The 12,169-nt window shown below is 31.9% G+C and overlaps 1 protein-coding gene across 8 annotated transcripts in view; it reads left to right on the top strand.

Annotated features, from left to right (window-relative positions):
- Positions 1-12,169, top strand: part of LOC143047608 (uncharacterized) — a 73,077-nt gene that overhangs the window by 51,513 nt on the left and 9,395 nt on the right. For all 8 annotated transcript variants that reach the window (XM_076220742.1, XM_076220745.1, XM_076220743.1 and 5 more), the window contains 7 exons: positions 713-910; positions 1,425-1,528; positions 1,956-2,105; positions 7,796-7,948; positions 9,248-9,353; positions 10,786-10,893; positions 11,660-11,787. In XM_076220742.1, coding sequence (XP_076076857.1) covers positions 713-910; positions 1,425-1,528; positions 1,956-2,105; positions 7,796-7,948; positions 9,248-9,353; positions 10,786-10,893; positions 11,660-11,787 — 947 coding nt within the window. The remainder of the gene's footprint in view (positions 1-712; positions 911-1,424; positions 1,529-1,955; positions 2,106-7,795; positions 7,949-9,247; positions 9,354-10,785; positions 10,894-11,659; positions 11,788-12,169) is intronic.

Genomic DNA, 12,169 nt, shown 5'->3' on the forward strand with positions numbered 1-12,169 from the left:
ATATACGACGTATATCAAATTTAATTCTGAATCCTCCATATAACAAGATGTTCACATATACTTTTACTGGTAAATATGCTACATGTACTATATACGACATATATCAATCCTGAATCCTAAATTGACAAGAAAAAAATATTGTATTTTATTTTTCAAATACTGACTTTATTTCCATTGATATATTTATTGGTAAAGGGAAACAACTTCTATGCTAGACTTTTACTGGTAAATATACTACATGTACTATATATGACATATATCAAATTTAATCCTGAATCCTAAATTGACAAGAAAAAAATATTATATTTCATTTTCAAATTACTGACTTTATTTCCAATGATATATTTATTGGTAAAGTGGAACAACTTCTATGCTAGGCAAACTGTATCCCTGCCTATACACAGCAGGTGGAGCAAGTATGGTGTATTTTGTAAGATTTGGCAATAATTTTAAATGTTAGTGCATAACTAATTTTGATAATCATGATAATGGGATGCAAACTACAGGTACTATGTCAAACTACTATGTTTTTGTCTGTTCAAAATAAAATTTTGCATATCAGCAAAAATAAAACCCTGTCAGTGAAAATAAATTAACTATGTTAAACTCAAAATATTCCAATGTTCTAAAAACAATTCAGATTTTACTGAAAGGACCTTTGTAAAATTGTACTAAAACAATTGGTTTAATTTGTAAAACTTTTATGTTTTAGCTGTGGTCCCAAAGCAGACGTTCAATCTTTTAAACGAAGGAGATCTTGTGATAGTAAATACTTGGGGAGTCAACGCATGGGAAGTCAGTGCCAATCATAAAGCCAAGTATTATCCACAGCTTGGATTCATAGAGAGGCTTGTGTATCGAAGGAATCAGGGCGATGTTGTTAAAATCCTACAGACCTTTCCTTCTTTAGGTATGTATCATTTTCTTTATCTAAAGCTGAAGATACAGTCTGGATGGGGCTGTAAACCAACTTATTTTGAAGTGGTACCAGACAACTTGAATGAAATTAATTTAGCTTGTTCAATAGAATAACCATTATTTGGCCAAGGTAGAAATTCTTCAATCCCTCAAAAATTATGTAAATAATGTTGAAAAATTATTAAAATGAAACTAATTTGTTGCTTTACTGCAGAATATTCATTTATGATGTCATAAGTATTAAACAATTTTTGTTATAACAGAAAAAGGGACTGAAAGTTTTGCATAATTAATTTTAAGCAACAGCCTTACTAAATGGTATTCACATTAACTTCTATGTATTAGGATTACCATTTATTCATAAATATTTTGTGTTTATTAGGGAATATCATTCTCAGGTATATTGTATTATGTTATCATATTGTATTTCCTTTTTATATTTATATATTGTGTAACTCAAATAAAAAGTATTATCAGCCGTGTTTTAATTATTTTTTTCATTTCAGTAAAAGAAGGAAAATATCCCTCTGATTTTATTGGACTAGAAATAATTGTGAAGACCAGATTTCGACAATTCAAAATGTTACCCGACAAGAGATCTTCTATTACGGTATACTCAACATATATTTAAATTAAAATGGCTTGATTGCTGTTAACTAACAATAATTTTTATTTCATTGCAGTTAACTAAAACAAAAGTTTGACAATTCATGTTTTTTAATACAACTAACAGTTTGGCATCTATTGACTCAAACCAGTGACGTACCAAAAGCAATGAAGTTTAATGTTTTGAGAAATTTTATCTTTATTAAAGAATTTAAACAATAATGTCAATGATGTTCATTATATAACAGCAACATATTTTCATCCTGAATATGCATGTCATATGTGCTACTGGACATTAGACACTATCACACAATAACTTTTTACCAATTGTAAATGAAATGATGATCTTAATGAAAGTGTTATAATGCAGAAAAGTATAAAAATGCTTTGAAATGGATTTTTAATTCAAGTTGTATGCTCGTTTATTTCAGGTTGTATGCTCATTGGTTTCGACACTACGTCACTACAATGCATTGTCCCGCCTTTACAAGACTACGATGGTCAATAGTATTTTGACTCCAGGTATCCTAAGAGTATTTCACAATCATCCTTCAGTTAAAGAAAATGATCTTCTAGAATTAGTAAGTATACTGAAAAAATTCAGGGGTTAATGCAGACTACACGAAATACGTTGGACCGTCGGACAAATCCGGTGAATAATGGATCGCTCTGGTAAAATTTTGTTGAATTCCGGTCCGAATGTCCGGTGTTTTTTTTCATGGATTTTTCTAACATTCTAGCAAAATTGCCAAACGATCTCAAATTCATTTTCATCTTTATTATTCATCACAGCGATGTTTATTTTGTTCAACCGCTAGCTTTATGCCGAACATCGCCAACCAATGATGTGTAAATCCGGGTAAAAACATATCTGACTGTCAAAAACAACAATGGATGCCATCATTGGCACATCCGGAAATGTAAATAAAACCGGATCAGATTCTGGGAACGGATAAGGATAATTCTGGGTTTGCCGATTTAAATACAATAAATGAATAAAAATCCAAGCAGATCACAAAATTTAGCTATGAAATATAACTGTTCCAGACCATACGAGTATTTGGACCGTACGCGTAAGGTCCGGACCGTATACGTATACTCGTACGGTCCAGCTGACCATACATGTTTTGGTATCATATGGGTTAAATTAAAAAAAAATAAACAATAACCAAAAATTTGTAGCTTTAGTTCTCCAAGATGCTATTTTTACATCAGATGGGTAAGTGAATAAGCGTACAATTGAAATTAAATGTTTGTTTAATTCTATATCTGAATCCCATTTTTGTACTCTCGCTGCAGTTGACACTAACTACCACAAGGAATGTTATGGTTTTTTTTATTAATTTACATAAACATGTTTGCGGTCCATTCATGTTCCTTTGCATATGCATTTTTTTTTTAAAGTTCACAAATATTATAAAACAATTGTCCTTGTACGTTTTGTTTACATCCGTTAACCTCAATTTCGATGAGCATACTGGCCTTTAATTAATTACTGACATGCTAATTACAGGAGATTAACAGATTAAACTAGCGTGACCTTTTTAAAAAGTTAGAATATTAAGTTTTTATGCCCCGCCTACGATAGTAGTAGGGGCATTATGTTTTCTGGTCTGTGCGTCCGTTCGTCCGTCTGTTCGTTCGTCCGTTCGTCCGTCTGTCCCATGTCAGGTTAAAGTTTTTGGTCGAGGTAGTTTATGATGAAGTTGAAGTCCAATCAACTTGAAACTTAGTACACATGTTCCTTATGATATGATCTTTCTAATTTAAATGCCAAATTAGAGTTTTGACCCCAATTTTACGGTTCACTGATAGAAAATGATAGTGCAAATTTCAGGTTAAAGTTTTTGGCTTCAGGTTAAAGTTTTTGGTCAAGGTAGTTTTTGATGAAGTTGAAGTCCAATCAACTTGAAACTTAGTATACATGTGCCCTATGATATGATCTTTCTAATTTAAATGCCAAATTAGAGTTTTGACCCCAATTTTACGGTTCACTGAACATAGAAAATGATAGTGCAAATTTCAGGTTAAAGTTTTTGGCTTCAGGTTAAAGTTTTTGGTCAAGGTAGTTTTTGATGAAGTTGAAGTCCAATCAACTTGAAACTTAGTATACATGTGCCCTATGATATGATCTTTCTAATTTAAATGCCAAATTAGAGTTTTGACCCCAATTTTACGGTTCACTGAACATAGAAAATGATAGTGCAAATTTCAGGTTAAAGTTTTTGGTCAAGGTAGTTTTTGATGAAGTTGAAGTCCAATCAACTTGAAACTTAGTATACATGTGCAGTGTTCTCCCCAGGATTTTGGGATAGCACCAGGGTAACGCGTGTCGAAATGATTTGTACAATATGTCGTGTCGTGTTGCATCGCTTATTTTTTCTTCTTCTTAGTTTTTGTGCCATTACCTTTTTGTCTTTTGTTTTGTTTACTGTGTTATGTAGACTTCGGGTAAAAAAAAATACTGGTAAAATAAAAAGTAAATCAAACAGTTTGTATACTTTAATATCTTTCAAGAATAAATAACAGAAAGCACTTCTAGTCTTTAAACTAGTCACTTTTAAATACTTTGATCAAGCCAATTTTGTCCTGATACTAGTACTTGTATAGTTACACTACACATTCCTCATTTTTGTTAGATTACACCATAACAATTAACTTTAAACAAGATTAAATTTTAATGTAGAACCTTTAGTTAAATAAATACTATTTTTCATAGCTTTAGACATGATTCTTTTAGACCAGTAAAATTGTTATTAAAATCATTATTGTGTTATTTCATGATAGACATGAAAAATATACTTATATTATCTATGTGGACACTCGTGAATTCCAATCAATGTAAATTTATTCAGTAAAAGTTAATCATTACCCTTCTTTAATACTACTCAACTATATATCAGTATACAACAAATGGAAGTGTTTAACAACCTTGACTGGCTCTACAGCCCTTGCACGGTCAGTAGAAGCATAAATGGATATACTACCTATTTAATATAATATGTCTGTGCTTTAATAAAAGTATGATTGTCAAAAATAATTTGCAATATATTTTTGTTGGTATATTCAAAGAAAGTTTTTATCCTTGAAGTAACATCCTTATATAATTTTGCATTCAATTTGTACTGTATTTCTATTTTAATTGATGGATAATATTTTAGGAGCACATTTTTGTAATAAGCTAAATCAGGGGAAGTAACTCACGTTTTAAAAATACGCATGACCAAAGGCTGGAGTAATAGAGTTTATTAACAAATGTCTGCTTGTCCCTCAAAAGTCTCATAAGTCTGTGATCATTAAGTTATGATCTCTTAATCAATTAAAACACAAGAATCATGTACATCGATTAAATCCAATCATCAAGGTTAAAAAGTAAATCGATCACGTGGTGTAAACAATCTTCGTTGTCAGAACTGGATTGAACTGGTTTGAACTGGTCAATTTTCATCTGAAATTTTATACCCCACGGCACGGGAAGGTTTACCGTTATGATTTTTTTTACCGAAAATTTTAGCACCACGGTGAAAAATTATACATCGCGGCAAGAACGATACCACCACGGTAGAAAATTATACATCGCGGGCCCTTGGTCCTTTAAAGGCCTGGGGAGAACACTGATGTGCCCTATGATATGATCTTTCTAATTTAAATGCCAAATTAGAGTTTTGACCCCAATTTTACGGTTCACTGAACATAGAAAATGATAGTGCAAATTTCAGGTTAAAGTTTTTGGTCAAGGTAGTTTTTGATAAAGTAGAAGTCCAATCAACTTGAAACTTAGTATACATGTTCCCTTTGATAAGATCATTCTAATTTTAATGCCAAATTAGAGAATTTATTCCAATTTCACAGTCCTTTAAACATAGAAAATGATAGTGTGAGTGGGGCATCCGTGTACTGTGGACACATTCTTGTTATTTCAATATCAATTGAACTTTTTATATTAATTTGAGATATAAGATTTTTATGCCCCACCTACGATAGTAGAGGGGCATTATGTTTTCTGGTCTGTGCGTCCGTTCGTTCGTCCGTCCGTCTGTTCGTTCGTTCGTTCGTCTGTTCGTTCGTCCGTCTGTCCCGCTTCAGGTTAAAGTTTTTGGTCAAGGTAGTTTTTGATGAAGTTGAAGTCCAATCAACTTCAAACTTAGTACACATGTTCCTTATGATATGATCTTTCTAATTTTAAAGCCAAATTAAACTTTTGACCCCAATTTCACGGTCCACTGAACATAGAAAATGAAAGTGCATGTTTCAGGTTAAAGTTTTTGGTCAAGGTAGTTTTTGATGAAGTTGAAGTCCAATCAACTTGAAACTTAGTATACATGTGCCCTATGATATGATCTTTCTAATTTAAATGCCAAATTAGAGTTTTGACCCCAATTTTACGGTTCACTGAACATAGAAAATGATAGTGCAAATTTCAGGTTAAAGTTTTTGGCTTCAGGTTAAAGTTTTTGGTCAAGGTAGTTTTTGATGAAGTTGAAGTCCAATCAACTTGAAACTTAGTATACATGTGCCCTATGATATGATCTTTCTAATTTAAATGCCAAATTAGAGTTTTGACCCCAATTTTACGGTTCACTGAACATAGAAAATGATAGTGCAAATTTCAGGTTAAAGTTTTTGGCTTCAGGTTAAAGTTTTTGGTCAAGGTAGTTTTTGATGAAGTTGAAGTCCAATCAACTTGAAACTTAGTATACATGTGCCCTATGATATGATCTTTCAGGTCCGACCGTATGCGTATTTTGAAAAAGTACGCATACGGTCTGGAACATAACCACAAGAATTGAAAACCAAAAGATATATATGAAAAAGAAAGAAGAAACAGGAAATAATATTTTATACAGAAACTCTAAATTATGTTTAGTTCACAAACATTGTCAAAATCCAATAAAATGGGACATTACTCTTCACTGAAATGCATTCAAGCAATTATGCACAACTTTCATAACAATATCCCTCTTGTTACATCATTTTGTTTTAATTTGTGCATTTTGGGGAGGAGTAGGGCACAACAAAGTCATATGTTTGTTGTTTTTTGTCGGATAATATACAATTAGATGTAAAAAAAAAAATTGGTCTGGTAAAATTTCATTCGGTCTGGTAAAGCTAGGATGCTTACCAGACCGAATGTCCTGTAAAAATAAAATTCATTCGCGTAGTCTGTAATGCCTTAAAATCTGAAATTGATAGATCTTATGTAAACTCTATTCAAAATTACTGATTGACATTTTTTATGCCCCCCCCCCCCTATTTATAATGCACCACCTACAATAGTAGAGGGGCATTATGTTTTCTGGTCTGTGGGTCCATTCGTCCATCCGTTCGTTCGCCTGTTTTTCCTTCTATTCGTCACGCTTCAGGTTAAAATTTTTGGTCAAGGTAGTTCTTGATGAAGTTGAAGTCCAATCAACTTAAAACTTAGTACACATGTTCCCCATGATATGATCTTTTTAATTTTTATGCCAAATTAAAGTTTTGACCCCAATTTCACGGTCCACTGAACATAGAAAATGATAGTGCAAAGTTCAGGTTAAAGTTTTTGGTCAAGGTAGTTTTTGATGAAGTTGAAGTCGCATCAACTTTAAACTTAGTACATATGTTCCCTATAATAATATCTTTCTAATTTAAATTCCAAATTAAAGTTTTGACCCCAATTTCACGGTCCACTGAACATGGAAAATGATAGTGCGATCGGGGATCCGTGTACTATGGACACATTCTTGTTTTTACCAGAATCATAACTGTCGTGGAAAAAATTAAAATGTAAACAGTGACCCTTAAGATTGAACTATCAATACTGTGTACTGTGGATTCATTATAATTCGTTGGATACAAATTTTCATGGATTTCGTAGGTACAGGTGAACCACAAAATTAAGTGTTCAATGAATAACAATTTTTTTTTATAGGCTTCAATATATGCAGACTTCGCCAAAACCATGAAATTAAATATCCACTAATATGTATGTTTTCCTATATTTACAAATTTGGTACCCAAGAAAATAATTGAATCAAAAGTATCAGCAATTATACATGTTCTTATTATGGATATGATTGATTGATTGATTTGTGTAAAATTCCATTTTCAGCAGTATTGGTTATTTCATATTGGTAAGTTTTTATTGGTGGAGGGCAGAGAAGGGCACAAGGACTGTCATATGTAATTGGTTAATAACAGATTGTAATAGTATTAGAAAGGGGTGATTCAGCTGTATAGTAATAGAACTTTTCCCTTTTATGTATTAAGAACATTGTTCATGTATTTTTAGGATAACTATAACAAGTCACAACAAAAAGCTATTGTGATATCAACCAAGATAGCACTGGAGCCAGTACAACAAAATAGGGTGGTGCTCATCCAAGGACCTCCTGGTACTGGTAAATCCTATACTATTATAGGTATAATCAAGAATATCATTAAGGTAACAGTCAAATATTGTCATTGTATGATGTATTTCCTGATGAAGATATCCTTGTCTTGTTAATGTCTAATAAAAAAGTGTGTTTAGTCTGTTAGTCTTACTTACTTTGCAGTCTACCCTAAGAATTTTTATGCCTCATCTACGATAATAGAGGGGCATTATGTTTTCTGGTCTGTCCGTCTGTTCGTCCGTCCATTTGTCCCACTTCAGATTAAAGTTTTTTGGTCAAAGTAGTTTTGGATGAAATTGAAGTCCAATCAACTTGAAATTTAGTATACATGTTCCTTATGATATGGTCTTTCTAATTTTAATGCCAAATTAGAGTTTTGACCCCAATTTCATGGTCAACTGAACATAGAAAATGATAGTGCAAGTTTCAGGTTAAAGTTTTTGGTCAAAGTAGTTTTGAATGAAGTTGAAGTCCAATCATCTTGAAACTTAGTATACATGTTACCTATGATATGATCTTTCTAATTTTAATGCCAAATTAGAGTTTTCACCCCAATTTCATGGTCCGCTGAACATAGAAAATGATAGTGCGAGTGGGGCATCTGTGTACTATGAACACATTCTTGTTTGTAAATACAGTGTAACCTGCCTAATCTAACACACCGGTTGACTAGAAAAAAATATTGGATTAAGCAGGGTGTCGGAATACTCAGTTTTCTTTTGCAAGGGTAGGCATATTTTGGGACCATGAAAATGTGTTGGTTAAAGCAGGATGTTGGAATACCCAGGTGTCGGATTAGACAGGTTACACTGTAATATACATTTGATTGGAAATCTGTCATGAAAAAAAAAGATTTACAGCTAAGTTTGAGAAAAAAACAATTTGTAAAATCATGAATGGAAATAAGGAATTTGTCAAAGATACAACAACCCAACCAAAAAGCAGAAAACAGCCCAACAAAATAATATAATGTTACTTTAATACAAATTATCAATGGTTTTTGCAAGAACTATATTTTGATTCAAAGGCTATCATAGGCGGATTTAGGGGGGGGCCAGGGGGCCCGGGCCCCCCTTTTGGGGAAAAAATTTGGTTGCTTATATAGGGAATCACTGAAGCGTGACTGGAGCGGGCCCCCTCTTAGGTCAGTCAGTGGGCCCCCACTTATGAAAATTTCTGGATCCGCCACTGGCTATCATGAATTTAATGTGTAAACTGAAGGAGTCCAAACACTTTTTGATTGAGCGGGAAAATATTTTTGTTATCAGAAAAACAACATGCTGAAACTTAGTTTTATATTCATTGATAATTTGCCAAACATTTGATATTGATTGTTCTTCTAATTTCAGAAAAGCAATAGAACATGTCACATTTGTCTGTGTGCACCATCAAATGCTGCTGTAGATGAATTAATGAAAAGACTAATAGATGAAAGAAGGAAGATGGAAGAAAAGAGTGAGTTAGTCCATAACATATGGTGTATTAATTCATGGCTCAATTTTCCTCTATACACAATTAAAAAAAACACCCTTTTTGTACATTTCTTAATATGAAAGTCACTTTGATGTCTTCAACGTTTAAATAATACTCACACCTTACTGTGTTCTGTTATTTTTGTCTTTTGGCTAATTCTAAATTTTTACCATGGCATCGTTGGTTCCTTTTTGGTCATGCTAGTTTTATAACTATCTTTTGGTCACTGATTGATAGTTATCTCATTGCAATTGGCTATCATAATATATTTCATTAATATCTTTATTTTACTGGTCACAAAAGTTAGTGAAATGCTATATTTTATTATTTAGAACTGTAATTCAAAAATGCTAGAGTTATTGAAATACTAGAGTTTTATTATTTAACACTGTAATTCAGAAATTATTTCATGCATTTAATATTGCAATATTTCAAGAATTGACAAAAAAGTTAGTTGAATTATTGTGATTTCAGAAAAATCTGCATTCAGATCTATGTTAACAATTATGGTTAAGTTATTAAAATGAAAGTTCGTATTATTGCAACACTCATCCAGTCAAATTATTCACATAAATAAGAAAACTTGCAATGTTTTCTGAAGGAGTAGGTCCGGTCCGGTGAGTGCCAATTTTGACCTCAAATTTCAGGTTCATCTGACGAAATATTTTGACCCTTTTTAAACACTTTAGTGTCTATTTCAATTGATTCAATTAGGTTATGTGAAATATTTTAACTGATTTAGTCATTACAAACGGTCTGATTCAAGCTTAGATATGAAAAATCTATCAAATATGCAAAAAATGTCTTTTTTCAGATGGTTTTTGTCAAAATAGAAAGTGGCCACATCCGTGTTGACCCTCAACCTTTATATATGTTATGTATTATAATTAAATACAACTTACATTTCAATATTAAGAATGAACACAAATGTGGCCACTTTCATTTGAGACAGAAATGGTCAAAAATTTAACTAGAATGCTACAATTGTGAAGATTTCAGTAATTTAGCATGACTTAATGATGCTAGTACCCAATATATGTGCATTGTATTGTCAAAAACAGCTCATATTTATGTAGCAGAAGCATTCTGCTTTAAAATAAATAACTAAAGGTTTACATTTTAACAATTTTCTAAAACTGCTATATTTTGGGGCCAAAAAGGGGTCTTACTGGACCTACTCCTTTACAGTATTAAATTAAACAAAGATTTCAAGAGATACAAAATGACTGCAGTCTTAATTTCATTTTGTAACAACATTCAATGGTGACATGTATTTATTGCTGTTTTTCATAGCTATATATATAGTGAAGGTGAGATTGGTTCTCAAACCAACAATAAACAATACATTATTAGTTCCGGAAATATTGTTGCTTGAATGAATTTATTTTCCTTAATTTATGTTTTATATTTATAGGTAAACATTCTGGATTCCGACTTGTTCGCATTGGGAAACCAGAAAATATACATCATGATGTACAAAAGTACACATATCGTGAGATTGTAAAGGTTAATCAGGCCGAGGGTAAGTGTAACAGCAAAGTTTTTACTTTTAAGGCATCTATGTTCTTCAACCTAAAAGGCATTGAAACTGCTAAGTTTTGTCCCCAAGCGAAATGATGGTGAAATGAAGGCAACAGTAGTATACTGCTGCTCAATAGTCATAAACTGATGAAGCGAAAAAGAAATCTGGTCTTAAAATCTATAAAAGAGGAAAACATGTCAACTATAAGATAAAAACAACGGAACAACTGAAACACTTAACTGCAATTAAAAAAATGAGTACAGGACAATTTAAGAAAAATGGATGGTTATTTGAACCTGGTTTTATGGCTAGGGAAACTTCTGGCTTATATTGCAATGTTACATTTTTAAAGAATCCCTATCTCAACAGTTCTAACACTATTTGCTTTTAATCTTTTTAATATTTGGAATTGTTGTTTTTCATTGTGTATAAACGGAATTTTGTTCGTCAACATTTGTTTTGACAGGGTTTTTCTAGGAGTTATGCAATATTTATAACTTTAGCCAATTAGCATTTTGAAGCCTTGTGAATACTTTTGTGAAATTCTTTTGCCTGTGTAATAAGTTCACATTAGTTGATTTGACTATAAAGATTGTTGGATTTTATTTGATTTTACCATTACTGATTTATTAAAGCATATACCATTGTTGATTTAATAAAGCATATACCATTGTTGATTTATTAAAGCATAGTTCTTGAGACTTTTTTTGGTATTTGATTAAAAAAAAAGAATGTTAAATGTCTATATTATGAAATTTATTTTCAGAATTAAAGAACAAAATTAAAAGACAGGTCAACACAAGTGTGGTAAAAGAGATTGATAAGCTGAAGACCAGAATATCAAGTTTGCATGAGGAATTGACCAATAAGACGATCAATATGCAAACAATTGAGGTAGAGCCAATTTTTACAAAAATATGTTATGCTTGGGTGTCTAAAAATGTGTGCCAATAGATTTTTCTTAAACTTCTGCAAAAGACATCTGGGTCCCATTACTTTCAAATTTCAAAAAAAAAATGGGGTCAAGGATGTTATATATGTTAAGATACTTTGAATTAACAAAATTACACTTATGTTTTCCTTATTGAGAAACTAATAACCAATAAAATTTGTTAAAACTTAATGTGAGAATTGCTTTTCATATATACTCTGCAAATATCAAATTCAAATTAGAATCAAGTGTCATGGTCCTCATTTTCTCAAAAAAAAATCCCCAAAGAAGTGATGCTCAGAAAAAGACACTGGATCTACCTAAACCATCCCTGTCTGTCTAAAA

The sequence above is a fragment of the Mytilus galloprovincialis genome, chromosome 10, assembly GCF_965363235.1.
Source record: "Mytilus galloprovincialis chromosome 10, xbMytGall1.hap1.1, whole genome shotgun sequence".
Lineage (NCBI taxonomy): Eukaryota > Metazoa > Mollusca > Bivalvia > Mytilida > Mytilidae > Mytilus > Mytilus galloprovincialis.